This window comes from Melanostigma gelatinosum (assembly GCF_949748355.1).
Source record: "Melanostigma gelatinosum genome assembly, chromosome: 4".
In the NCBI taxonomy this organism is placed as follows: Eukaryota; Metazoa; Chordata; class Actinopteri; order Perciformes; family Zoarcidae; genus Melanostigma; species Melanostigma gelatinosum.
In genome coordinates, this window is record NC_136637.1 from 21,637,284 (window position 1) to 21,662,280 (window position 24,997).

Below are 24,997 nucleotides of genomic sequence, written 5' to 3' on the forward strand. Positions count from 1 at the left end.
GTCCTTCCCAGCAACGCACAAAAGCAGGCAAAGACAAACAGTTTTCTTCTGGGAAATGCCACAAAACAGGCTGAGAGGATCTCTTCCTCAAAGAATCTAGAACATTCAGAGTCTGGCAGCTCAGACACTCTTCACTTCACTTGAAAACTTATTTTCAGGGCTGTGACACTGGCAGGAAACGATGCCAGCTGCCACTTAAAATAATGAACACAGAGGCTTCTGTACCTCAGCGACTATTAAACCCTGAGTGAGTATTTTGAGACGTTCGTTGGACGGACGTCACCTGTAACTACAGAGGTAAAAGGCTCGACGGTCTCAGTTTCAGGTCTGGACTCACTGCCCTGTTAAACTACTGTGAGGAAGTGGTTTGGCAAAGAAGGACACGCAGGAGGTCTCAAATTAGACATCTGTTCATTATAAAAAGTCAGTTTCTTTTCAGCAGAGAAATTCTGGTTTTAGCCTGCAGACCTGTGGTCGACCGAACCGATCTTTAACATCTGACTTTGTTTCGCAAAAACATCCTGAAGATTGATTAATAAAATTACCGATACAGCATCTGAAAACACAGCTGACCTGAGAACGAAAACAATTAACAGATAACTATCTAAAAAGGTCTCAAGGATCATTGATGCTATTCAGTTCCTTGAGTTTTGTTGAAGAGGAGTTCAGTCAGACAAACCGTAGGACCAACGTTCCCAACCTTGAGGTCAGCTGATTGAGCTGCCACGCTATCAGACACCACAATGAGGTTTGGTTCATTCATTTGTAAATATTAACATATAGATGACAGATGCTTTAACTCATATCAGTAGGGATATTTAAGCCGAGTCTGAACACAGTAGTGAAGCTGAACACAGTAGACAACATGTTGACAGAATATTTCAAAAATAATTCCCCTGAAGCCCGTGTCTTTACGACATCAACAAACTCTCAAACCGATGAATAAATGTGTCTCTTGAAACGTACAAATGTATTCGTGAAGTCCAGACTCACATTTTTCACATACACACACTGATCTCAACATCCCGATCCGGAGCCGAGAAGCCCCTCTAATACTTCCTTCACAACAGACGTGACAATTAGATCATTGTGCTGATCTGAAGTGAAGGGAGGAAATGAAGGGAGGAAAATGTCTGATTCTAAACTTGGAAAAGATTCAGACTAGGGGGCCAAAGAACCAAGTTTACTCATACACCTGGAGTTTTTGGACAAGAAGAAGGCAAACAAGGTCCAAACAGCTGCAACCTTGTCGTTGGCGGCGAGGGGTTTGTGTCTCACTCTTTCCAACTCAAATGCAATTTTGTCTTTTATTGGACACAACAAACCCCAAATCCCAATGATATCAGTGAAATATACTCATAAATGTTAAATGAGTCTGTCACAGCATCTTTCTTCAAGACTACATACTCAATCTGCTACGGTATGAAAGCACATTGTGGGTGCGACTGCGCAATAACAGCATTAATGAGAGTCTTTCTAGAGAGGAGAAGAAAATGACATACTAACATGTTAACCAAAGTACGAGCCAGGGAGGTCAGAGTTCACCCCACCCAGCCGTTTAATTAACAGGGGGCCCTCGGGCACAACTGGCCTATATTTCTATCAGCATCTTTCTACTTCTCAGGACGCAATGATGTTAATTACTTTGGAAAAACATTGTGTGACACAGAGCAGGCTCTACCAAACAATCAATCAGGGCTGGGCTAAAAGGGCAAAGGTCAGGTCTTTCACTGGGGTGTACTTGACTCAAAGCTACAACACAAGAGAAATCCATTCTCGTTACCGGATATCTCAAAGAACAGCGGAAACCTACAAGATTTTGTTTAAAAATAATGGAGAGTAAATAATGGAAGTTTCAGGCCACGTATAAGGAACCCTCTCTAACTTTCTTGAACCACACAAAACGGTTTCACAACTCTGATTTTCCTTCCACAAAAAAACAAATTTTAGAGTCAAGCTGTTATATTAATTTCCCCCTCCGTATTTCCTCTTGTCCAGACCTGAGTCATCCCACACACAGCTGCTAAAGTTATAAAGGAAATGATTGATTTATGTTTCATTTCCTTTCACAAATGTCAATTGAAGTACTTAATGGCTATGTTCCCAAACCTGATTAAATTAATGAAGTATAATGCTGCAAAATGGAACAACGGTATTTAATGTGAGTTTTAGATGAGATAAATTGCCTGCATCAATCAAATGTGGTAATCTAGAGGGAAGAAATGGCCCAGTCACTGATAGCAGGTCTTTCCACTGAGTCATAGCTCAGATAACAGGATGTCCCCGGGGGAGGAGAGGAAATCCCCAGCAATCTGGAGGGGAAAAACTCCCCCTGACCTCCCAAAACAAAAGCTTTCTGGACAGTTTGACCAACCAAACGACCATAACAGCTTGAACCAGGTGTACAACTGTCCTGTAAAGAAGAATTTAAATAAAAGGAGACAATGAAAAGAGCTGAAGAAATACATCGTCATTGGTGTGGGTGGTTCCAAAAATGTGACTCCCTAAATTGGGGCTGACCTCATTTCCTCCCTTTTCACAGCTGCCTCGTACTGAACCCCCCGAGAATGAAACCAGCCACATCTTCCCTTGTCTCGTCTTCCTGCCTCTGTCACCGGGGACGGAGATGTGAACCGGCATCCAGCCTTCACTCACAACTGCTGTTTCCATTAACTGCAGACTGCAAATCCACAGACACAATATTCCAACGACAGCTCTCTTGTTTGGGTTTTATTGTGTGACTGCGATGTCAGGAATTTGCTGTGATCTGTATCATGTGTGGCACTGTGAGGAGTAATAGCTGGAAACAGGCATAAAATGAAATAATCACAGTTATAAAACTCGAGTACCACTTCCTTCGCCATCACGTCATTGGAAAAAGAGACTCACTTGATGTTTCCGATGGCCTGAGGAGGTACAGATGCAACTGAATGCATGTGTCAGTGGATGAAAACATCATAATAACATGCTTACATAATAGAGGTTATTCCCAAAACACAATCCCGAAATTATAAAGTATGGGGTGACAGGTACGAGGTGCTAAAACGTCTACAAAGGCATGTACCCACACAGTGTTAGAATAAGCCGCTTGTGAGGCAGTAAATTAAACCTACTGTAGTTTGTTATGAGTGTACATTTCTACACTAAACCATGACAGCTGTAAGTGGTGGGTCTGACAAAAGCAAATCAGGCCTGAGACATTCCCAGAGACCTTCAATTATTTACCTTTTATTGTCAAATGGGTGAAGGAAAGTGTAGTGGTTTTTGTCTTACATACCAGAATATGTGGCTTAGTACCAGAAAGCCACTATTGTCTGAGCACTTTTACTCAGATGATACAGGAATGTGTGTGAAGGTTTGTCTCAGGGCATCTATGTGAGGCAAGAACAAAGGTGAGGAGGATTTAAAGACAAGGTAGCCATGATTGAAAACACACAAGGATCTTTTTCAAAATGCTTCACTCCGACACTGGTGATCCACTTTAGCTGTAGAGACAATAACAGATCTGGACCAATATGCACAGAAGCCCGTTCCATTCCGAAGGCAATACCTCATCGTCAGGCACTGGATACCGTGACAGAGTGTCCACTGTCACGGTTCATTACTTGCCCCCACCATTGTTTTGCTGGGTTTTTTTTCAATAGAAATAAAACCCATTTAGTTAATTTTCGCTTAGGCAATCATCGCCCACGTTCATCACATAAAAAAACTAAAATGTGTAAAATACGAGGCGTGCTTAGTCGGACGTGGGATTATAATATGAACTGACAGTGTCTGCTCCGTACAGCAGCAGCACAGAGGAGCAGGAGTCACTTCTCACGTGACAAGATGAGAGTTGATTGACAAGACGTTACTGAGGATTTGGTGTCAAAGTGCCCTTTTGCCAATACTTTGAATTTAAGCACAATGCTAGTAGACGACCTGACAACGTAAATCAAACTTTTGGTTTGAAGCCGTGCAGAGGACAGAAAAATAACGGGTCGCAGCCACAACGCGGCACCAGATGGAAAGCTGCAGCCCTGCAGTGAAAGATTGACTGGAGAGGCAATAAAGATCAAAGTAAAGGCCCTACAGACGTCATCGAGGAATATCTTTTCTTGTCAAATGTTGGTGTAATCGCGAACACTGATGTTGTCACAAGTTTATTTGGGGAAAACATCCATACCATGGCATCCAGTATCTATCTCGGCCACAGTTTTCTGTTCATTAAAATGTTTGTTTTATGAAGAAAAATAAATCCTATTAGCTTATAAATCATCATCATATTGTCTCTACTATCAATATTAGTAATTAGTGCCTCATTAGTTTTGTGTTCATACCCACTCACATAGTGTGAGTAATTCAGTTCAGACATGTTTGGTGTGACGGTAGCTCACCTGTATGAATAAGAAGAGACAGAATTCAGGTTGGAAAACACTGATTTGACGATATGCATCACTTCATTCCACATTTAAAAATCTATTGTAGCACCACTTATTCACATGAGCTCATCCCGGCAGTGATTCGACATCTGAGGCCAAGTCAGGGCCTGTGCCTCCCATCACGCAGCCTCTCGGCTATGCCTCTCACACCACACGTACAGCCTGAGCTGAAGCCTCCTACAGGCTGACGGTGCACTAAAAACCTCGCCGCCAGGACCATAAACCACAGACGAGCTGTACAGTAGAAGCAAGCAGCTCATGGAAAACATGAAACACAGAGGCCTGCATGCACGACGTGTCTTCACGTTACTAAAAAGCCACACTGCACCCGGCAAGCGAGAGGACCAAAAGGGCTGTGTTACTGTTGGGTACTGCGAGTACAGGCCCACACAAGACTTAAAGACGGAAGACGCTTCATACAGAGAGAACCACCAGTGAAAAAGTTCATTCAAATAAAGTTTAGATGTTGTAAAAGATCCCGCGATGACGATGGCCACGACAGCAGGTCAAACCAGTGCCAGCTGTGGCCTGATGTTTATTAAAAGCGACACGCTGCCAGAAGTAAAACTTCCCTTCAGCGAAATATGCAATTCTAATAACCCGTGGCATGATTATTCCACTCAAACTGCTTATGACAAAGAATACTTGTTTACTGTCCAACATCTATGTGATGTCATGAATCCGTTTCTGTACAACGCTACAATGGCTCTGCTGTACAGAACGTCATGTTCCTCTCCCTCGTCTCAATCTGAGTCCATTTTATAGACTCTTGGGGATTTAACAGCTCATTTCCTCAGAATGACACAGTCGCCACGATTCAGCTTTCTCCCCAAACCCATGTCAGAACTCCTCTTTGATGAAGAGGAGAAGCTATAAGCCACCAAACCACGGAGCAGCAGGTCTCTCATTGGTTTTGTTTGTATCTCTGCTGCTGCTTAGAAACCAGCCCACAAGGTGTGCTCCTTGCACCAGGCTTAATTAATTGGTAGCATTTTCTGTGAGGAGGCGAGGTAGTAACAAAAAAAACGCCAGACACACGTTTCTCAATGCTGTTGCTGACATTCAACATCTTAATTAGATTTGGTTCCGTTTGTGTGAACGGCAGTTAAAGTGAGGAATTTACTTAATTACAATACACAGTTAATTTTTTTCAGCAGTGCCAAGGCCAAACCTCACACCCTCGCAAACATATGCCATAAACATACGAGATATTCTTAGAACGTAACATCTATAATTAACTAAAGCCACTCTAAGTACCATGCACAGCCTTATTTAGGCCATTAAAAGCAAACATTTAAGCCTTACTTTACAAGGCCAGCAAAGCAACATGAAAGGAAATAGATGAGTCGTGTGGATTTCTAATGAGTCAGCTCGATAACCATTCCACCGGAAAATGCACTCAGAGAAAGCAAACTAAAATGAAACGTTTCTCAACTGAGCTGTGATGAAGCGATAGGGCTACGCTATCTGTTGCACCATTCAACAGCACTATTGCACAATAGTTCAAAACAGATAACAGTTCATCATCAGTTTGGAATGCAGAGGTATAATTATTATTACAGTATTAAACTTGGCCAGGGTTAACATGATTAACTTAGTATCAACTGTTTACTCACTATAATCAGCACCAACGCTTGCAACTAAGCAACAATAAACACGGCGTTACAACCCCTACCTGCGAGTACAAACATTACATCATCATGAACGGTCCGATGCTGATAATAAACATTAGAACGGTTGGTAACAAAGTAAATATTGACACAGATTCAAGTCTACAACTCAAGTGAAAGTCATGTCTTATCACGTCCATCTGAAGTGTTCCATAAATGGAAATGCACCAGCAGGTTCAACATCACCTCGACACAGAGAAACACAACGACACCGAACTACACGGCAGTAAAACCAAAGATCAAACCGTCAAATGTGAGGAGGAATAACATGCAAATACATGTGCAAGTGAAAAATGTCACAGTGCAAAAAAGGAGGCCGAGAGGGCAGATTTTAATGTGCAGGAGTTATTCCATGCTGAGCATTATTGAGGGCCGTGGAAACACAAACAACCTGCAGCCCTGTTGTCCTCCTAGCACGAGCTCCACAGCAGCGGCCCGCTGGCAGGAGTCCTAACTCTTTGCACGGGGCTGGTCAGGACAGTCTGGGATGGCCTTCCAGGGGACCCACATTCTGTAAATACCTCAGAGCATTTTAATGCTAAATTAAGAAGCCTGTCGAGCCTACAGTCAGTGTATGGAAGACTTGTAAAGATTTCCAGACCAGACAACAATGAAGGAGGGTAATCCTCTTTCTATTAAATTCCTATAAACCAGAGTTGACACAGCAGGAAAACATTTCCCTCCAAAAGAAAAAGACACAGCTGCCACCGTTTCAATGGCATTCATATTAAAATCAAGATTTTTTTCTCCTCCTGAACAGCTGGCGAATATGTGTAGTGGTCCCACAGCTCGACTACCGAACAGTCTGTGAACTTTCTAGGAAGTCGCTTTTCTCCAGAACTGAGCCGGTCTCTGGCCTTGGCTGTGTCACAATGTTTATGATTCCAGGCAGGCGGAAGAGTTTATTTTCCGGTGTTCCTCTGCCTCCACAAGTTAAATTATTACTTCTGCGTGTATGCAGACATTCAAGAAGACCGATGCCTTCATTCTGTATCGCGTGCATGTGGTCACAGGGTAATACGTCTTGAAGTAGCAGCTCAGAGTGTGTTTTCTCACCAAATCATAACTCACATTCTTTGCGTGGGCTCTCCTACTGGGTGACATCACAGTCCTCTGAACGCTTTACATAAACTGAGGCTCCAAATCTTCACTTAAATGACTCATTACTGAATTGGCAAACGGGGCGTAACATAAACACGGGCCTCGAGCAAAAGCCAACAGTAAAACACTTGTAAAATGAATTGAAACTTGGAAATAAAGCGTTAGCTGACGGCAGTCTGCAGGGATTTAAACAAGCCGTGCCAAGTTTAGGATGGGCCGTCATAAGGAAATCATTTTACATCATCCCGAATGTCTCAAGGTGTATTCAAAGTGTGTTTCCAGGGTGAATAAAACCATGGTTGCAGCAATGTTTTGAAGACACAAGTGGACATAACGCGAGAGTAGACAGGGCCACATGTCAGTGATAATCAACATAGTACATGTACATTACTTTCAATGCCAAATGTTAGCACGGAGCGCTCTGAATTTTGGCTAAATAGCAGCTGTTGATGTGAGCTTGAAGTGTTTTTTTCCATGAACTTTTTTTTCCAGCCCATTGTTTTGGTTTTACAGCATGTTTCACTCTCGTCGCTCTCATAGCATAGCATCGTATTCGGCTGCAACAGGTCGCTGTTTTCAGTAAAAAAAATAATAATTTCATCCATCTTTAAATACATTCTGTGATTTAGGCTAGCAAGTCAGTTGCTAATAATCAGAAATCCTGATTTGTTCAGATAAATATTTGTGGCAGCCGTGCTTTGAGCAGATGGGTTCGAACTCGATGAGACAAATGATTAACTTCTTTTGAACTCTTATATTGTCCAATCCAAAGAGCTGCCAAGGATTTTCAGGCCCGAGTAACTCCTTCTGTCTCACTTTTAGACCTATTAACCAGCTCATCTTCAAAGCTTGCTGTAGGCGCCAACAGGAGATGATGCAGGACTGACCTCACTTTAACTCTTTGCAGATGATATATTCCTGCTGCCCTAAATTTACAGGAAAGGACATTTGGCTCTTATAAGGGAACATCAACACACACACACACACAATTTGTGTTATCCTGTTTAATAACCATCTCTGGCAGCCATCAGATGTGACCCCTCCACGTGTTGAGAGTCCAAAACTACTTTCAGCTTTCTTGGGAGATTTAGGAGATGTTTTTTGAGAAACAGATGCATTATTTTCCACTGAATGATTGTCTCAGTCTGATTCAAGCAGCATGGGTGATGAAAAATAACCAAGAGGAAGATTTAAGCTATAAAGCAGCTGAAATAAAGAAGAGAAGCCATTCGACAGATCAAAAAATTGAGCAGGATGTTGATAGCCATGATCTCATTGTTTCATTACCTTAGACCTCCAGAAGGACCTCTTTATTGGCTAAAGATGACATAAGTGCAAGCCAAGAACAAAAAGCCACTTAGTGCACATTTCAGCCTCAACTTCACTTCCTCCTAATCCCGTCACACTACTTTGATGAAGTAGACGAGCCTTTCTTTAGCTCATTGTGCCCAACGCTGTTTAGCACTGTTATTAGCTGTAATTTACAGAGATATGAACCAGATGTGGAGACGCGGCTCTGACGTCAGTGTCGGCCAGGGGTCAGGTCAACATGGGATCATGAAGACTATTCTCTCCTGTTGTCCAAGTAGCTGTAATACTACCGGTTTCCCTTTAGGGAAAATACGCTCGGGGAGGGAGCTGAGATAACGACAAAGATCAGCAGGTCACAGAGCGGCAGGGGATAATAGTTGGAAATCCTTATGCACTCGAGTGAATTACTCTTTGGCAGTCGTAGGTGGGAGCGAGGAAGGGTGGGGTGTGCAAATTGGAAATAGTCCCCTTCTCGATGCCAGCTGTCAAACTGAACTTGGTGATTTGTAGCGTAGGGTGGATTCAGAGAGCCGTAGTTTCTGTTTTCATGGTGTGAAATAAGGACATCTGCACTGGAACATTTACGATACAAAAACTGAAACGCATCTCAGACCAGAGATGTGCCAAGTTTCTTGGAAATAAGTCACTCAGCATGAAAAGGCATTTAAAAAATGACTAATCCACGACAGAAATCTTTAGAGGGTGCAGCCCTACCAATTATATATATATATATATATATATATATATATATATATATATATATATATATATATATATATATATATATATATATATATATTAGTTTCTCACACACATAAACTGTGCCGCATAAGCACAGAGTCACCACGGGACCATCGCCCCGAAGGCTGACGACAGCGGCGAGGGCCTGGATAAACAATCAACACTTCTAATTGAATTTTAAAGGAAACAGCTGTGGCGTCAAAAAGGCAAACAAACTGTCCTCGAAAGATGAATGCCTCTGACTTCTGAGGAGTACCGGAGGATATGGCACAGTGTCAGGCACATAATAATTAACATCAAAATGATGTAAATGTACCAGAGTTAGCCAAAAGGCTAATTTTCCTGCCATTATACATTCAAAGAAGTAACCTATATGAGACCAGAGGTGGTTTGAATATTCATCAAACCATGCTGTGTACATTTAAGCTGACAAAACGATTTAAAAAAAATCTTTACTTTAACTTAAAGTGATACTGGGACTTAGAAAACGACTTCATTTTCCAGTGTTTTCCACATCAGATTTGACTTCCTGTACCCTCTGCCCTCTTTGCTGTTTCCACCCCGAAACTCACAGCTCTCCACATCCGATGAAATGATCTGCCGAAGACAGAAGCAACCCGAGACGTTGGTACAATTTACAGCTCACGGTTGTGCGGAACAAGCTGTGAGGTGGATATAGGATACCTCAGGAAACCGGTGGAACATTTTACTCTTTGTGTGGACTAAAAGGTTGGCCTGAATATGCGCCAACGGTTCTGTAAAGGCCAAATATGTGTTTAGTCACACTCAGAATAGTCCACTCCTGAGCTGGCTACTGGCTCCATGTGAACAAACATTTTTGGAAAAAAAGAAAACGAACAGCATCGCTAGTCAGTGCACACTGGCCCATTCTATCTCTCCAATTCCAACAGCCAGGTTCACAGTGTACGACAGTGTTCTCTCTGATGCAACCACCGCAGGGTTTACAGCAAACTCATTGTCTGAAGCAGTACATACTCCAAACTATTTCAAAGTTGACTTTATTTGTCTCGAAAAGTCAGCGAAGGAAAAACGTCAGCTTGTGTGTACTGTGTGGGTGTCTCACAGGTGAGATTAATGTGTTTTTCTGCCTCTCCATGACACGATAGAAAAGAAATACCAGATCGTGGCTGCTGTGAAAAAGATAACATGACGGATAGAAGTGGTTTCCTCTGCTTGCACCCCCGCAGCAGCCAACACATAGTTCAAGTCACTAGTGAAGCTGAACAGATGCCTGGCAAACTCTGGGTTTTCCATCCCAGCACTGATTTCTCCACTCAGACACCCGGGAGTCTTTGGCCAGAGTGATAATCACCAAAAAAAGAGAATGACTGACACACACACACACACACAGAATTAATCTGTCCATGCTGCCAGCTATTCAGTTACTAAAACACAGAACACCACACACAGACATATACGTATATCTAAATGCTGGTTGGATCGACACAATGAACCTTGGTCCAACTCCTCCTATTCATTGAGAATACACTGTGGTCAGAATGCAGTCACTGTGATAAATATTCATGGTTCAATCAAAAGTTTGGAGCTTGAATCAAACACTTCCTGGTTGCCAGCAGACTGCTGTTCACAGACGTTCACAGACGCCAGCGCTTCACAAAGTCACCCCCGAAGCCAAGACCTCCTCCTCCTCCTCCTCCTCCTCCTCCTCATCCTCCTCCTCATCCTCCTCATCCTCCTCATCCTCCTCATCCTCCTCATCCTCCTCCTGCCGATTAATTGTTAATCAGGGCAAGAGCTACATTGGCGTGTTACGCCACAGCATGCCCCAACATTCCTGTAGCGCGCGATCCGCTCATTTCCAGTCATGCAGAAGAGAAGGCCTTTGGCACAGACAAGTGCCACACTGTCTGGGCAAAGCACAGCACTGCACACTAGGTTAGGGAAGCAGCATGTTGGCTGTGCAGAGGAGCAGGTGATGGTGATCATTTACATTTATTAGAGACAGTGTTGTTTCTCTTCAGTCACATACATTTTCTTCAAGCCAGCATATGTTTCTCTACGACGTCTACCTCTACTTCGTCTGATCCTGCGTTACTTCCTGTCTCACTCTCGGTCGCTTTGCCAATAGGATAACAGCAAAAAACGACCCTCGACATCAAACATATGAATCTGACTTGGAGGCGAACAAACTGCCTGCCTCTGAGCAAAAGCCAGCCTTACAATCCAAATCCACATTCTCCCTCCGTCTGAGACCCTTCAATCCCCTTATATCAGCTGCAGATGACAGTAACATCATCTGTGATTCCCATCTAACTCACAAACATCGGGGTTTAAGCTGGACTGTCCCCACATGCTGCTGTGTTTTTGGCTAATTCTGGAAATTTGCCTCATGATTTCTTTTTTAAATCCGATTTTCACTAATTTATTCATAATAAAATGAAACAGTGATAACTTCAAATAGAAATAGAATGAGTCCTTCAGAATTGCTCCTTGGAACAGCAGTGCTGCCGGTCCGATCAGTTTCAGGACAAAGAGGCTGGAGATATAATCTCTTCTTGCTCCTGAGGGCAGTTCAGGGCCTCTGATCCGCTCTGCAGTTGGGCAACGTGAGAGCTGTGGCCGGGGCCAGAGATCACCGGAGGCCATCGGGGTCCAGCCCACAGAAGTCTCCCTTTAATACCTGCAAAAGGTGGCGTGTCTCTCTTTTTTTAGAAAAGCAAACAGACCACAACAGGAAAATAAAATATTTGCCAGACTACATGATGGGCGAGCTGGGGACACACGCAGCAGCCTGAGCAAGGAGAACAGTTGGTGACTGTGGAACCTCTTCTAACCCAATGGATGCATTGTGCCAGAGGCTGTCAGGAGGGTGTGTGACGCTGGAATGTGCAGGAATGTTATTTATTTTCACAAACACCACCAAGTGCGCCCATACTAACACACACGTGAGGGCGTCTGCACACATATAGGCACACACACACACAATATTCCGATACTAACGTGCATATGTACACACTGACTGGTCTGATGTGCTCTCATCGGGTTGGCCAATGGGAGTGCTCTAGAGAGCTGCCTCTCCTTACCTGTGGGTAAAATCAACATCAGAGCTCTCAGCCTTGATGTGCTGCCATATACTTAGTTCATAAAGGCGTCAACACGCTACGAGACACAGGAGAGGACGGGATAAAGATCTGTCAAAACATTCACGAGAGCTTTGGTTTCTGCTTTTTTGTGAAGAGGAAAAAAAACCCCGAAATGAGCCACTTTTTCCTCCAAACGGATGTTTGAGAAATCAAAAGTTATTTTTGCAAAAGATGAGCAATATGTTTTACAGCTGGGTGAGACTCTCTCTGTGTGTGTGTAGGGTTGTGTCATGCTCATGTCTAGACAGGAGCGTACGCTTTTCTGGAGGATGGCATCATGCTCTGACTCAGAAAAAAATAATGGAGAAACCATTTGCCCAGCAGCAGACAGCAACAAGGCCCATGAACTTCCCACCACTTCTGAGGGGTGGAAGCTGTGTGTCATCACCCTGGCATTTTGGACCTGGTCTGAGATTAGCAACAGTGGAAGTCGACCGGGTCTCGGGTTAATGGAAGGAGACGGTGCCAGCTTCCCAAGTGAGCTCCAAACGTCACTCTCTTGCTCACATGAAGGTAAAAAGTCCAACAATGCTCAACCACAGCTCGAGTTAATCATTCGTACAGTCACCGCTGTATGATTGCCGCTGAAACTGCAAGTGTCCTGAAGTTGACCCTGGCCGTGCTGTTGAGGGACGGATGCAGAAATACAACTCCCCTGCAGAAATACCTTTGTTTCAGTCACACATCTTATTGTCCACGCCTGCATGTTGAACGAAGTGTTTGTAAAGCTCAAGTTCTACTCTTTTCATCTGTCGGAAGTCCAAGATAATCGTCAGCATGAAAGGAGATTGTTTCTTCCACACAAAACATGCTGATAAATACCTGCGGTAATCATGAATAGATCAATTCATATCAAGGGGGTGTCCAACTCTTTTTAAGGAGCTTTGAATACAAACATGGGGGCTCTTCATACATTTGTGAAACGACAAAATACAAACTGGTGCGATGGCAAATATTCGCCAGGCACATCAAACTCCTCAGAGACAAATACAGCACACAGTCTGAATCAAGCAAATCAGACTTTGTTCCCAGCTCTCCGGTTTTATCCGTCTCTTGGATTGTTCCCACGCCTAGTGCTCAACATCGTCGCAGCCAAAAGACGGACCTCACGGGAAAAGCTGCTCTGGAAATTTGTATGATTGTAGAGCGAATGACAAAAGATTTTGAAAGTGCAGAAATCGAGGAATAGTTTCAGTTTAGGAGTGTTGATAATGTCAGAATGTAAAAGCGCACTGAATATATTATCTGACTGCACTTTTAAGTAAATCTTGAGTTAGTCACGCTCATCTAACAAGTGTGTTGAAACCTACGTGGTTGTGGGATGGAGCAGGAAAAGAGAAAGAAAAAGTTGGAGCTGCCAAAACAGAAAGAAGATTGACAAATAGTTTGCCCCAAAATAGCAACTGCTGACTGAGGAGCTTTAAAAACCAAAGCGTGGCTGAAGCAGCTGCACAGGCATCTCAACCTGCTGCAGCAGGACAGAATTGGCTTATCAGTCACGATATATGCACACATGGCAGATATGTGGCACAGTCATGTTTTTCCTGTATTTTATTGTTTAACTCAATTATTTTTGCTCTAACGTGTACATATATTTGTTCAACTGTAAAGCACCCTGCTGAATAACAGCAAAATTACAGCTGTTCTCCTCGAGTTGGCTTTTCATTGTTATTGCACAATATTTAACTCTTAAATATCAATATTGAGACCTGAAAATATATTTGTTCATATGGTTCAACTGCAGTAGAGTAGTAAATGCCATGCCTATGTCTGTGTCCCCATGTGGTTATATTTAAGAAGTGAAGTACTGGCACATGTGTACATGCCCAAATATTGCATGCAGACATACTAGTGGCTACACTACTGAATCCCTACAGATGTTCCCTACATGTGTGCAGCAGCCCTCCCATCACTCTGCATCACGTTGCTGGGCAGCAGCAACAGCTGATGAAGACTGCAGCAGGTAAAGTGGAGCAAAGCAGCGAGATTAATACTTCCCAGCTGAGTGGCTCCGTTGAGTGTTACCCCCCCTCACCTTCTGATACGCCAGCTGAAGATAGTTGTAAGGGATCCTCCGATGGAAGTCCTGCACTACATCCTCGCTGACTTTGTGCACGGACCGAGCACCGATTTTCTCCTCGATGCACGCGTTCATGCACGCCGCTCTCCGGAGCACCACGTCGGTGAAGCGTAGGTCCGAGAAGGTGCCGTCGAAGGGATGCTGGTCCTGGCACCTCAACCGGCACCGGACCTTGGTACGCCGGACTTCTTTGTAGCTGCTGAGCGCTCCCTCCATGTAGCGCACCACATTTGAATAGTCGTTGTTGTAAAACGCCTGCACCGCGCTGTCGTATAAGAGGTCGTACGGCTCCAGGAAGGCTGTTGTCGAAGATGACAACGCGACAGTGAGGAGGACTACGGAGAAGATAGCAGCCGGTGAAAAGTTTCCATCCATCCTCTGCTTCGGTTCAGACGGTGAGGAGCGACAGGAGCAGACTGTCAGTCACAACTACGATCCGCTTAGACTCGTTGTAGAGTCCATTTAAAAGCTCCTCGCGGAGATAACGCAGGACGGCACCGGACCAGGGCGGAAATAATGTTGCTTTTGTCGGGGACACACATTTTGGTATGACCCCTCTCTGGCTCCGCTGACTCCTCCCCTCCAAGACGTGAACGCGATCACGGCTTTCCTTCGAGCGGGGGGGACCCACGAGTCCGTCGGGGAGTCCCGTGGGTCGCCACGAAGTACGAACACGAAATACTTTGATTGCACGTCATTTCACCGCATCATTATTTTTGTACTTGTTGAAAACAACTTAAGTTGTTGTTTCCTAAGACACGTGTTCAGTCTCCAAAGTGTCCGCTGCAGATCTGAGGGACCTTTAAAAAGAAAAGGCGCTCGATGAAGTGACTGTAAATATGCCTGAAAAAGAAAATGTCCTTTATTAAACAAACGGGCACCAACATCTTAAAACAGAGGTCACTATGTACACCAAACAAACAGCAATACATACACTTAAATATGTGACTAAAACGATTTAGATTGCGATATTAATTATGAATATAGCTCTGCATTTAAATTGTGTTCTCCAAGAAAATGGCGCAATGATAATAAGTCACCTTTGTAATTGTGTTATTTTATGGGAATTCATTTATAACATCTGCCCAAAGACCACTGATGGAAAACAGCCTCTTGTTTATCATTGTGCACTGTCCCTGTTAAATAGCCTCATACAAGCAAGTTGTTTAAAAATGTCCCCCTCGCAACCTTTTCTCGTGAGATACGCATGTACAAATACTTGCTGCCTTGTGTTCTGGACGTTTTGTTTGTTTTTAGGGGGTTCAGTGTGAGTCGAGACACAGTCGGCCGAAATCCATTTACAGGAGACTGTCTCCCTCTGGAGGTTATTCCAGCTGCAAGCAGTTTAATCACCTAACCCTAACCCTAAACCAACCTCTCAATCTTCATTGAGGACAAACAGAAAGTTCATCTTAAACAACACATGGGCAACTGTTATTCCATTACTCTTTGAAGACACTACAGAGGCGACAGGTATGTAGTCAAGCCGGTAAAAGGACTCCAGGGAACCATAAAGGTACTAACATGCACCGTAGATACTGTTCTTCAGGTTCAGCTGTAAGTGTGGTATGTGGAAATAATCCCACGTGTTTTTATCTTCAACGGGTGTTTTTTAAGGTCAGTCTTTTATCATCCTGACTGAAATGTCAAATCAATACTAAAAACAAAATGCAAAACGACAAAATAGACCGTCAGAGGCAGTAAATACAGCATATTGTTCTGCTGATGAAATTCAGTTTGTGCTGTCCACTGTTTTATGAATGAACTAAGTGAATGTGTGGGGTGATGTGGAAGAACCACAAAACACTACCTGTTCAAAAAAGTTTTGATACTTCACATCTCTTTATTGTGAGGACCAATACATTCACATGCAGCTGTGTGAGTTTCCATTTGTTTTTGGACAACAGCGATGTGTGAATGTGTGAGTGTGAATGTGTGATCAAATTACATTCCTGTATCTTTCATTCATAGTTTAAGTAGCAAAGTACAAAGGCTAATTATATCAATAGATACAAAATTTGACAATCCGTGTTTTTTTAATGTTGTATGTTACCACGACCAGGTATGAATCAATGGAAAAGGTGCAGCAGGATATAATAGGCACAAATAAAACAAAAGAGACCTCAATATGAGTGGCTCTGTGTCCAAAAGTCCAAAAAAACCTACAAGGAATGGACAAAATAACAGGAACGTCTTAATTAATGCCATACAATACAACAAGCATAACAGACTGCAGAGTCAAAACAACATCTCGCACCAGCAGCATTTACAGGGCTGTTGTTCTGGATTGTACCACAGGTGTTGTCTGTGCTGTATCTCCACTCACGTAAGACGACAGAATAAACTGTTGCTGTGATGAAGTTACAAGAAACACAGATCCACCCACGTCTTCATGAGGCTTCAGGAAGAATCTGGGCAGCACTTTGCCAGTCCCATGAGAGATTCCTGATTAGTTTACATCTGCGGAAGACACAACAGTCTCCTGCAGTTTGTTGTGTTTCTACTGAAAAAAATGAAGTTGTTTGACCCTGTCCAGGATGACTTCCCCGCACTTCAAATCATTCTGCAATTAATATTGTAGTGGCCATTTGTCCGATAAATCAAAAACAAGTGTAAATGAAAGGGCCGCTGACGCACAATGGGTTTGTGGTTTACACAGGGAAAATAATTCAATGTCTCATTATTTATTTAACGCAAAAAAAAACAAGCGAACACGTGAAAGAACAAAGGAACTCATATCGCTGCCTCTCCTGCTCTGTTAAAAAACCATAGGCCCACCGCGGTGCATGCTGGTCCTGTACCTCCCTACTATGTATAACCGCAGGTGCCCACCGTGTTACCCAATTCATTAACAAACAAACAAACCGAGAACACTGAGTATACTTAAACAACAACAACAAATAATTAAACAACACTACTTATAAATAAAATGACTAAATAAAAAGCTCCAACAAATATCTTTAGAGGAATTCATTTGAATGAAGTAATTCTGTCGAAACGTGAACCCAGTTTGAGGTAAAGCTCTTACACCGACTCTCAGCTCGTTTGATACAGAACTTCTTACTCCACTTCAAATCAATTCTCTAGTCTGAGTTCATCACGGCAGCAGCTGTAATAACAGATGCCAGTAAACAGAGTTTACGGGACGAAACGACAGCAGATATGAGAGGAAGGAAACAGTTTCAGTGTCCGGAAAGCTCTCATTACTGGAGAACCGTCGGCCTCTTTCAGGCAACAGGATCCGCTTTGTACACAATGTCAATGAACCAAATCTAATTTGATCAACAAAGTACATTTAACTAATTACGGTACTTATTCTATTGTTCACATTTGAGGTACTTGTACTTCATTTGAGTATTTCCATTTATTGCTGCTTTATAATATTTTTTCTTTATATTTCTACAACCACATTTCAGGATATTGTACTTTTTACACGATGATATTGAATTATATGTTATATATTATCTTTAAATGGGCCATTCTGCATAAAGAGTAGGCTACTTTTACTTTTTGTACTCTAAGTATATTTTCATGCCAATACTTCCGTAGTTTTATGTAAGTAACAGAGTATTTCTAGTGTGGTATTACTACATTTACTTCAGTAAAGGTTCAAAGTATTTCTTCCAGTGACGCTGACCCGTGTCAGTAAATCTTCATGACTATACTGTCTATAAAAAGTAATTTAGGTAAGAGAAACACATCAACCTTAACACTGTATACAATAAAATACAACGTAACGTAAACCAGATAAACCAGAACACAAACATATTTTATTTTTATTTTCAAAACGTCTTTCAAACGGCCACACAGAAGGTGCTACAGAACAGCAACAAAATGACATGAAAATACGGCAAGACAATATAAAAACTAACGAAGAACATCGCACAAACAAACCTATATTAACACCGCGTGAAACTGAAGTGGAATGAATTGTACAGCAATGTACACCTTAAAAGATCTTTCAATCAAGTGTCAATCAAGTGTCAAAACTTTTGGTTCTACACTGCAAACTATTGAAACAAGTGTTCTTTATTGGTAGTTGTGACGAGGAACTTGGTGAATTCATAATTACACAAACAGGCTGACAAAGTTCAGGAATATCGAGCTGGAAGAACCGAGTGCTGGTTTTAGGACTCATTCCTGCAGCATATTGATTACTTGATATGATATTTGTAAATTGTTTTATCAATTACAAATTGAATCCTCACTTTTAATTCTTTCAATGGAAAAAAAAAGACTGACAACATCTAAGTAACAACCAAACAAGTGTTGTGCTGAAACAGAAGAATTCAAGCTACTGTATGAAATGGGATTGAAAGTCAGAACAAACAGCTTGCTCTTGTGTGTAATCCTGATCCCGGTTACTAACTTGATGTTCAGCAGGTATTTATAATCCGACAGTTTGTCGTCATCGTAACACAACCTGCTCCTGTTGGTAAATGCAGCGCTGACTGTATCAAAGCCTCTCCGCTGCTCTCCTCCACTAAACGTAGTTGGACTTTGGGTGGGTGGTGGAGAAGAGGTGGTTGGAGCTGATGGACACGGTGGACTGGGACCGCGAGCATTTCCGACAGCTCAGGAAAGCACCGCCGGCCACAGTGAGGAGGCCGCCAGCCCAGCTGACAAACACGGCATTACCGAACTCAAAGCTGCAGAGAAAAACACAGGCATTTAGATGCACAACTGTGTACAGAATCAACTGTGTGTGTGTGTGTGTGTGTGTGTGTGTGTGTGTACCTCTGCAGGCGATGAGATTCATTGACGATCTGAACAATCATTTTGACGTACCAGGAGGTTATGATGACGGTCAATAAACCTGAACAAAGAAAACACGTCATATTGTTTCTTAAAAAAGTTTATTTAAGACTACTTTTACTTTAAGTTTTTTTTTTCTACTTTTAGGGACTGATTGAATACTTTTAATGGTGTAAGATGATCTTCCTTTATGACTGCTCAATATCATCCACTATTTTCCTTTTAGTCATAGAATTTCATGGTTTGAATTATGAAAAGATTAAGGCCATAACTTTAGACTGATCTAATAAAGGAGCTAAATGTGCTGATGACATTTCTGCCCATATTGCTGCAGAAACTGTGCTCTCTCTCGTCTGGCTGCCGATGCTTCACAGTCTCATTAAGTTGTTGTTTTGGACTGTGAAAGCCTGTCAGGTTCTGCTGCCGCTGAACACACCTGCAACCATGAACATGATTCCTCCGACCATAGCTGTTATGGATTTGCTCTCAGCTTTGCCGTCCATGAAGCGGGTGCACTTCATTCCCACCGTGGACACCAACAGCGCCACAGTGGAGAGGAAGATGCTGAGCAGCATCACGGCCCTGGTAGCCTGGACCTCAGCTGGAGGAGCAGAAGTGGGAACGTTGGTACATTTAAACAGCAAACTTCTCATTGATACAGTCTGATCTCTGCTTTATATAAGACATTGCATGTTACTCATATTGCTTCTTTCTGTAAATAAATGTATTACAGTTGGAGTCTGTTTCTGGTTTGGTCTGCAGGTTTAACCTTTAGACTTTGTCAACAACACAAAAAGAAAATAAAGCTGAAATAAAGAGAACAATCCTACAAAACATGCTAATTGCCAGTAGCTAACTTCTTCCCTATGAATATCAGACATGCCATGAAGTCAGATGAGGTCAATCCAAAGGGCTTGTACAACAAAGACGCACTCCTGTCTAATTATAGTAGCTGCTTGACAGTGGAAGGTATATCTCAACAAGCAGCGTCTGGTTTTTAGAGATGCAGATGCGATTAAAAAAAAAGAAAAGAACTTACTTGGCAGCTTCAGGAGGTACTGGTGAAATTCACAGGTTGTTCTCACGTTGCCACTGCAGCTCATCCACAAGCCCTCGAAGACGCGGTGAGTCTTGCCCTGGTACTGCTTCTTCCATTCCACCATCAAAGTAGCGCCGACAGTGGCGGCGAGACCGACCAGTGAGAGGAAGAAACCGAGCAGCTGCAGTCCCGAGCTGGCCATCGTATCCAGATAACAGAAGAGTTGAGAAATCAAATAAAAAAAGGTCCGAGAACTCGTTTGGAAACTTAGCAGAGACAAAAATCTCTTAGCGATGAGAGGTCGCCAAAAGTTAATTTCCTTCTTGATGCCTCCTCGCAGCCTTGCAGACCGTTATACGCGCGCTTCTCTGCAGCCTCTATTTAAAGTCCAAGGCGCGTGACGCACGTGAGGTCTTTACTCCAACTGCAGTGGATGATGGGAAGAGTTTTTTTCTTCTTCTGTCTTATCAGTCCAGTTAATACATTACGGTAAATACTTGTTTTTTTTTAAAAGAAGAAGGAATAAAAACCTGGTCTGTAAGATGATGTTGCATTCGTTTATTTGTCACAATAAGAGATACAACAGAGGACTCCAAGACAATTAATTCCAAGACTTATTTCCATTGTTTAGATAGCCTGATGTAAAGATAGCATTGATGCAGTCCACACTTTCAAATACATACACATACAAAATGTAAAATCAACATTAAAATCACTCCAACTCTGAATTTTTAGAATATGCAAATATATGATTTCAGACATGATTCAACTTCAGTTAGATACAGTTTACTGCTGCCAGGAAGCAACACTTGCGATGCAATGCAATGTTAATCCTCACAATTGTATTACAACTGAAGAAACAACATTTCTTTACACAATGCGCTTGTTTGTTCACATGGGTTAGTGATGGGCTGGCATACAAAGATGTTTATTGGCTTCCCTTTTTCAATAGCGGGCATCTGAACTCAGCGGGTTATCTGTTGGTGACCATGAGGAGTAAAGCTTGGATTGCAAGGAGTGTGTGCATTTAAGTGCACAGTAATGTCAAATAATTCACTTCAGCTTCATGCAACAAGAGTCGATCATTACTTCTTGAGTTGTACATGTCAGTAACAACAACAGAAAAACCGACAGTAACAAAACCATAAGAAAAAGAGCTTGTGTTTATGTCTTCATTTTACCCAAATGACCAAATAATTTGACCATATTTGGTTACGGGGATGCCAGTTTGTAAACACTGTATTTGTCTGTTAGATTGGATCAGTTTCCACCCTTTCCTGAAAAAAAAGCCTAAATCAAAACATTGCATACGGCAATTAAAGAGACAGCTCCCTACTGAATTTGCCAAAAGCAAGTCATAATGTAGCCCTCCGTACAGGCACTCGATTCTTTTTTTCACAGCCATTGTTTAATGTCACTTTAAAGGACCGCTCGGTTCAAACTTTATATCCAGGGAATTCCTGCTGCATGTTTGAAGACCGCATGGCACGACCGTGACAATATCAGGAAAAGTGTACTGATTTCCCGGTGATATCCATCCATCAACAGTTGCGATAATACACCATAAAAAGAGTTGTCAAACCACTTGGCCTCTGTCTGAGTAGAAACAGACTTCCTTTTACAGTATGCTCTGCACCAGAGGACTATAGGTCAACTTAAAGAAAATATGTGCCGGGCAATCTGTCCTCCTCCGTGTGCTCATACAACAGGGTGTAGCTGTACCCTTCCCTGCATGTGTAACCACTGACTCACATCCCTGGAGGATTTTGTGAGAATAGTAAAATAATGATGGTTAAATGATTTGTAATCTGCCTGCTGATGAACATGTGGAGCAGCATGTGTGCTGTGGTTGTCATATAACAGAGAGACACTGAAACAGCCTGATGTAACAAGTTCATAATATTCTGTCACCTCGGTTTCAGTTGAACTTTCTGTACAGTAGCAACAGCTACATCGGTCCATGTTTAACTGATATCTTTACATCCATTTCGTCAGATCTGTGACCAAACAAATGTTAACAGGCATCTTTTTTCTAATCCACAAATATATGTTGCAGTAGCATACTTGTAGGTGTTTTTGTTGTTTTGTTGATTGAAGTTTTATTTAACTGGATTTAGCTGTCTAGTACAACCTCTTACTCTTTTGATGTTTACTCTTGGTGACTTTATATGTTTATACTTAGTACTTCCTACAATGATTTTTCCTCACTTCTTCACTGCTCTGTTTTTTTCCTGCCATAAAATGTAACTAATTTGACAGTCTATGCCTTTATTTAGTTTTCTTTGTCAAAATAAAATAACAATCATAATTATTTTTCATTTGGAATCTCATCGTTTTCGGTGTTGTAGGCCAATCATTGACCTGTTGTTCAAAACTGCTTTCATGTCTTCGCTACTGCTTCCAGTAACAACTTTGAAGGCAGTGACTCACACTTTCTCAAAACACTTTCTTTATACAGCCATTGTTGCCTGCTGACCCCTCACTCACTACTCTTAACCGGCCCCGGACTGTAAGGGCCGCTCGTGATAACACCGCTTATACCAGCTGACATTGGCCAGAGGGTACCGCCAATCCGTCACAGCCCACAAACACTCACACCTACGGGCAACTTGGAGTCATGCCAGTTCACCAAACGTGTTTGGCCAGAAACTGACTTAGGCTCCGGAGGAACACACAGAACTCAGTAAGGTGCACTAGATTTGAACACCTTCTGGTCACCAATGCACTGCTGCTCATGACTGAATCCTAAAGCCTCCACACTTTCCTTTTAGCTGCCAAAAAAACAACAACCTGTTTGATGAAATAGTACCTCGATGATCCCCTGATGCTTCATCTAGCTTCATCATCTGGTCAACATTATGATTCGTTTAATACTTTGGTTTGTGATTAAATACCTGCACTTTGTATTCAGTGCTACATAGTGAATGCTACCATGCTAATACGCTAAAACTTAGATGGTGATCATGGTGAACATTGCTCCTGCTTCGCATGATCTTGCTAGCATAGTCATAATGAACATGTTAGCATGTTGATGTTAGCATTTAGCTCAACGTGCTGCTGTGTCTAAGTACAGCATCACAGACTCTTAACGTAAGCCAATGCAAAGAGCTAAGACGACATTATAAACACGTTTAAGTGCTTACATTTTTATGCAAACGAAAACTAACTCAATGCCACTGAGGGGAAATGAGAAAAATGTACAACACTTAATCAAAAACATTCCATGAATTGTATTCAAAACAAAGACATAGGCAGTTATACCAGTCTTTATCAACATCAGCAGGCGGAGATTGTTTCCTCCAACAAATACATGTCTGGGCGTTTATGTGGATATGAAATACGAAATGGCCAGAAGGTGGAAATGTGGCACATTGAGGTTATTTTTCTCAGGAAACTAAAGTCCTCTGAGATCAGTTGTAAACTCTTTATGGTTTTCTATTCAAGCTTTGTGGCCAGTGCCTTGTTTTATGCTGCGGTCCTATACCGTGTGGTGGGACTATCAATAAAACAGGAGCAAGATTATGAAGCAGCAGATGTAAAACAAAATCTTTTCGGCTTTATTTGTGTGCGCTGAGCTGTGAACGTTATTGTTTACACACAAGTGACTAAACCAGTTTCCCCTCTTAAGTTACATCTTCTATCACATCTATCAGCATGACAGGAAGTAGACCACAGACAAAACACACACCTGACAAACAGACACACTTCACCTTCTGGGAATTGGAGCATGGCTTGTTACACAGCTTAACTGTCAGTTATGTGTGATCTGTTCCTGGTAACAAATGAAACCGATTTGATTATTTACAGCATGCGAGAATGACTCTGGCCAAAACATAGATAAGCGATACACCTTTGAAGAGTTCAGTGTAAACTCAACACCAGTTCAGGGATAAGTCCTAAAACCCGTAAAATAAATCAGCACGTTCAGCAGTCAATGAGTTTTTTTATTAGGTCTTTGGTTAGATGCCAGAAATAATGTCTGTGGTTAAGACAAGCACAACACAACACATGTTAACCGTGTTCACTCATGGCAATAGGTTGGAGATCCATTCCTTCTTACTGTCTGACTTTTTGGGGATTTCTGTTGACAGTACAGCATGGCTTCCTGTAGGTGCTGGCCAATGCACCGTGTCGCCACACAAAAGAAGGAAGCAGGCATTGGGAAGGAGTTACAGTGTAATCTCAGTTCTGGGAATATAGCAGCGAGTCCCTGGAGGTAATTACACACAAATATGTATTATGTTGCGTTGCTAAGTAGAGAGGACAGAATCGAAAGTAGGGTAAAGTCATGTGCCTTCCTATAATGTTTAAAAAAGAATTCTCAAAGGGCCTACAGCCAAAAACTACTGATGCTACAACATTATAACATTGCCTGCTGTGACGGCGGTCTGTAAGAGTGTGTATTTTTTGCACAAATACCAACAAGGCAAGTGGTGCTGTTGTTCTTTTTGACATTCTGTAAGTAGTTTTGAGTTAAATTGACTGTGTAGAAGAACTGCTCCCTTGTTAACTTAATCAGGGAGCATGCAGTAAGCTAAACATAGTCTTCAACTGAAGTTGGTCCTCTAAGATCAGGGAAGCAATGCCTTCTAACTCCAGAGAGATTTTTTTATTTTACGGCACTTAGTCCAAAGAACAGGAGGGTTCGGGGCTGAGGTCCTCATTTGGCACTCTGTGAGCAACATGCCATTTTTCAAATCCTTCCAAAAGTTAGTCGTGTCAAACCTGTGAGGTACATAAAAACTGCTGAGCCA

At 42.3% G+C, this 24,997-nt stretch overlaps 2 protein-coding genes across 2 annotated transcripts in view; both read right to left on the reverse strand.

The window, feature by feature from the left end:
- Positions 1–14,987, reverse strand: part of p3h2 (prolyl 3-hydroxylase 2) — a 45,572-nt gene extending 30,585 nt beyond the window's left edge. The window contains exon 1 of the mRNA XM_079267879.1: positions 14,405–14,987. Coding sequence (XP_079124005.1) covers positions 14,405–14,824 — 420 coding nt within the window. The 5' untranslated portion in view covers positions 14,825–14,987. The remainder of the gene's footprint in view (positions 1–14,404) is intronic.
- Positions 14,988–18,682: 3,695 nt separating this feature from the next.
- LOC306776215 (claudin-19) lies at positions 18,683–20,448 on the reverse strand. Its single transcript, XM_079266833.1, has 4 exons — positions 20,244–20,448; positions 19,641–19,805; positions 19,187–19,265; positions 18,683–19,098 (listed from the first exon to the last, which is right to left on the reverse strand). Exons 1-4 carry the CDS (start codon positions 20,443–20,445, stop codon positions 18,933–18,935), a joined length of 612 nt encoding a protein of 203 aa, XP_079122959.1. The 5' UTR covers positions 20,446–20,448; the 3' UTR covers positions 18,683–18,932.
- Positions 20,449–24,997: the final 4,549 nt, after the last annotated feature.

Coding starts and splice junctions, on each gene's coding strand:
- LOC306776215 (XM_079266833.1), bottom strand. CDS start 20,445: ATGGCCAGCTCGGGACTGCAGCTGCTCGGTTTCTTCCTCTCACTGGTC. Junction 19,266..19,640: donor AATCATGTTCATGGTTGCAG/GTGTGTTCAGCG, acceptor TTCTTTGTTCAG/GTTTATTGACCGTCATCATA. Junction 19,099..19,186: donor GAATCTCATCGCCTGCAGAG/GTACACACACAC, acceptor TTTTCTCTGCAG/CTTTGAGTTCGGTAATGCCG.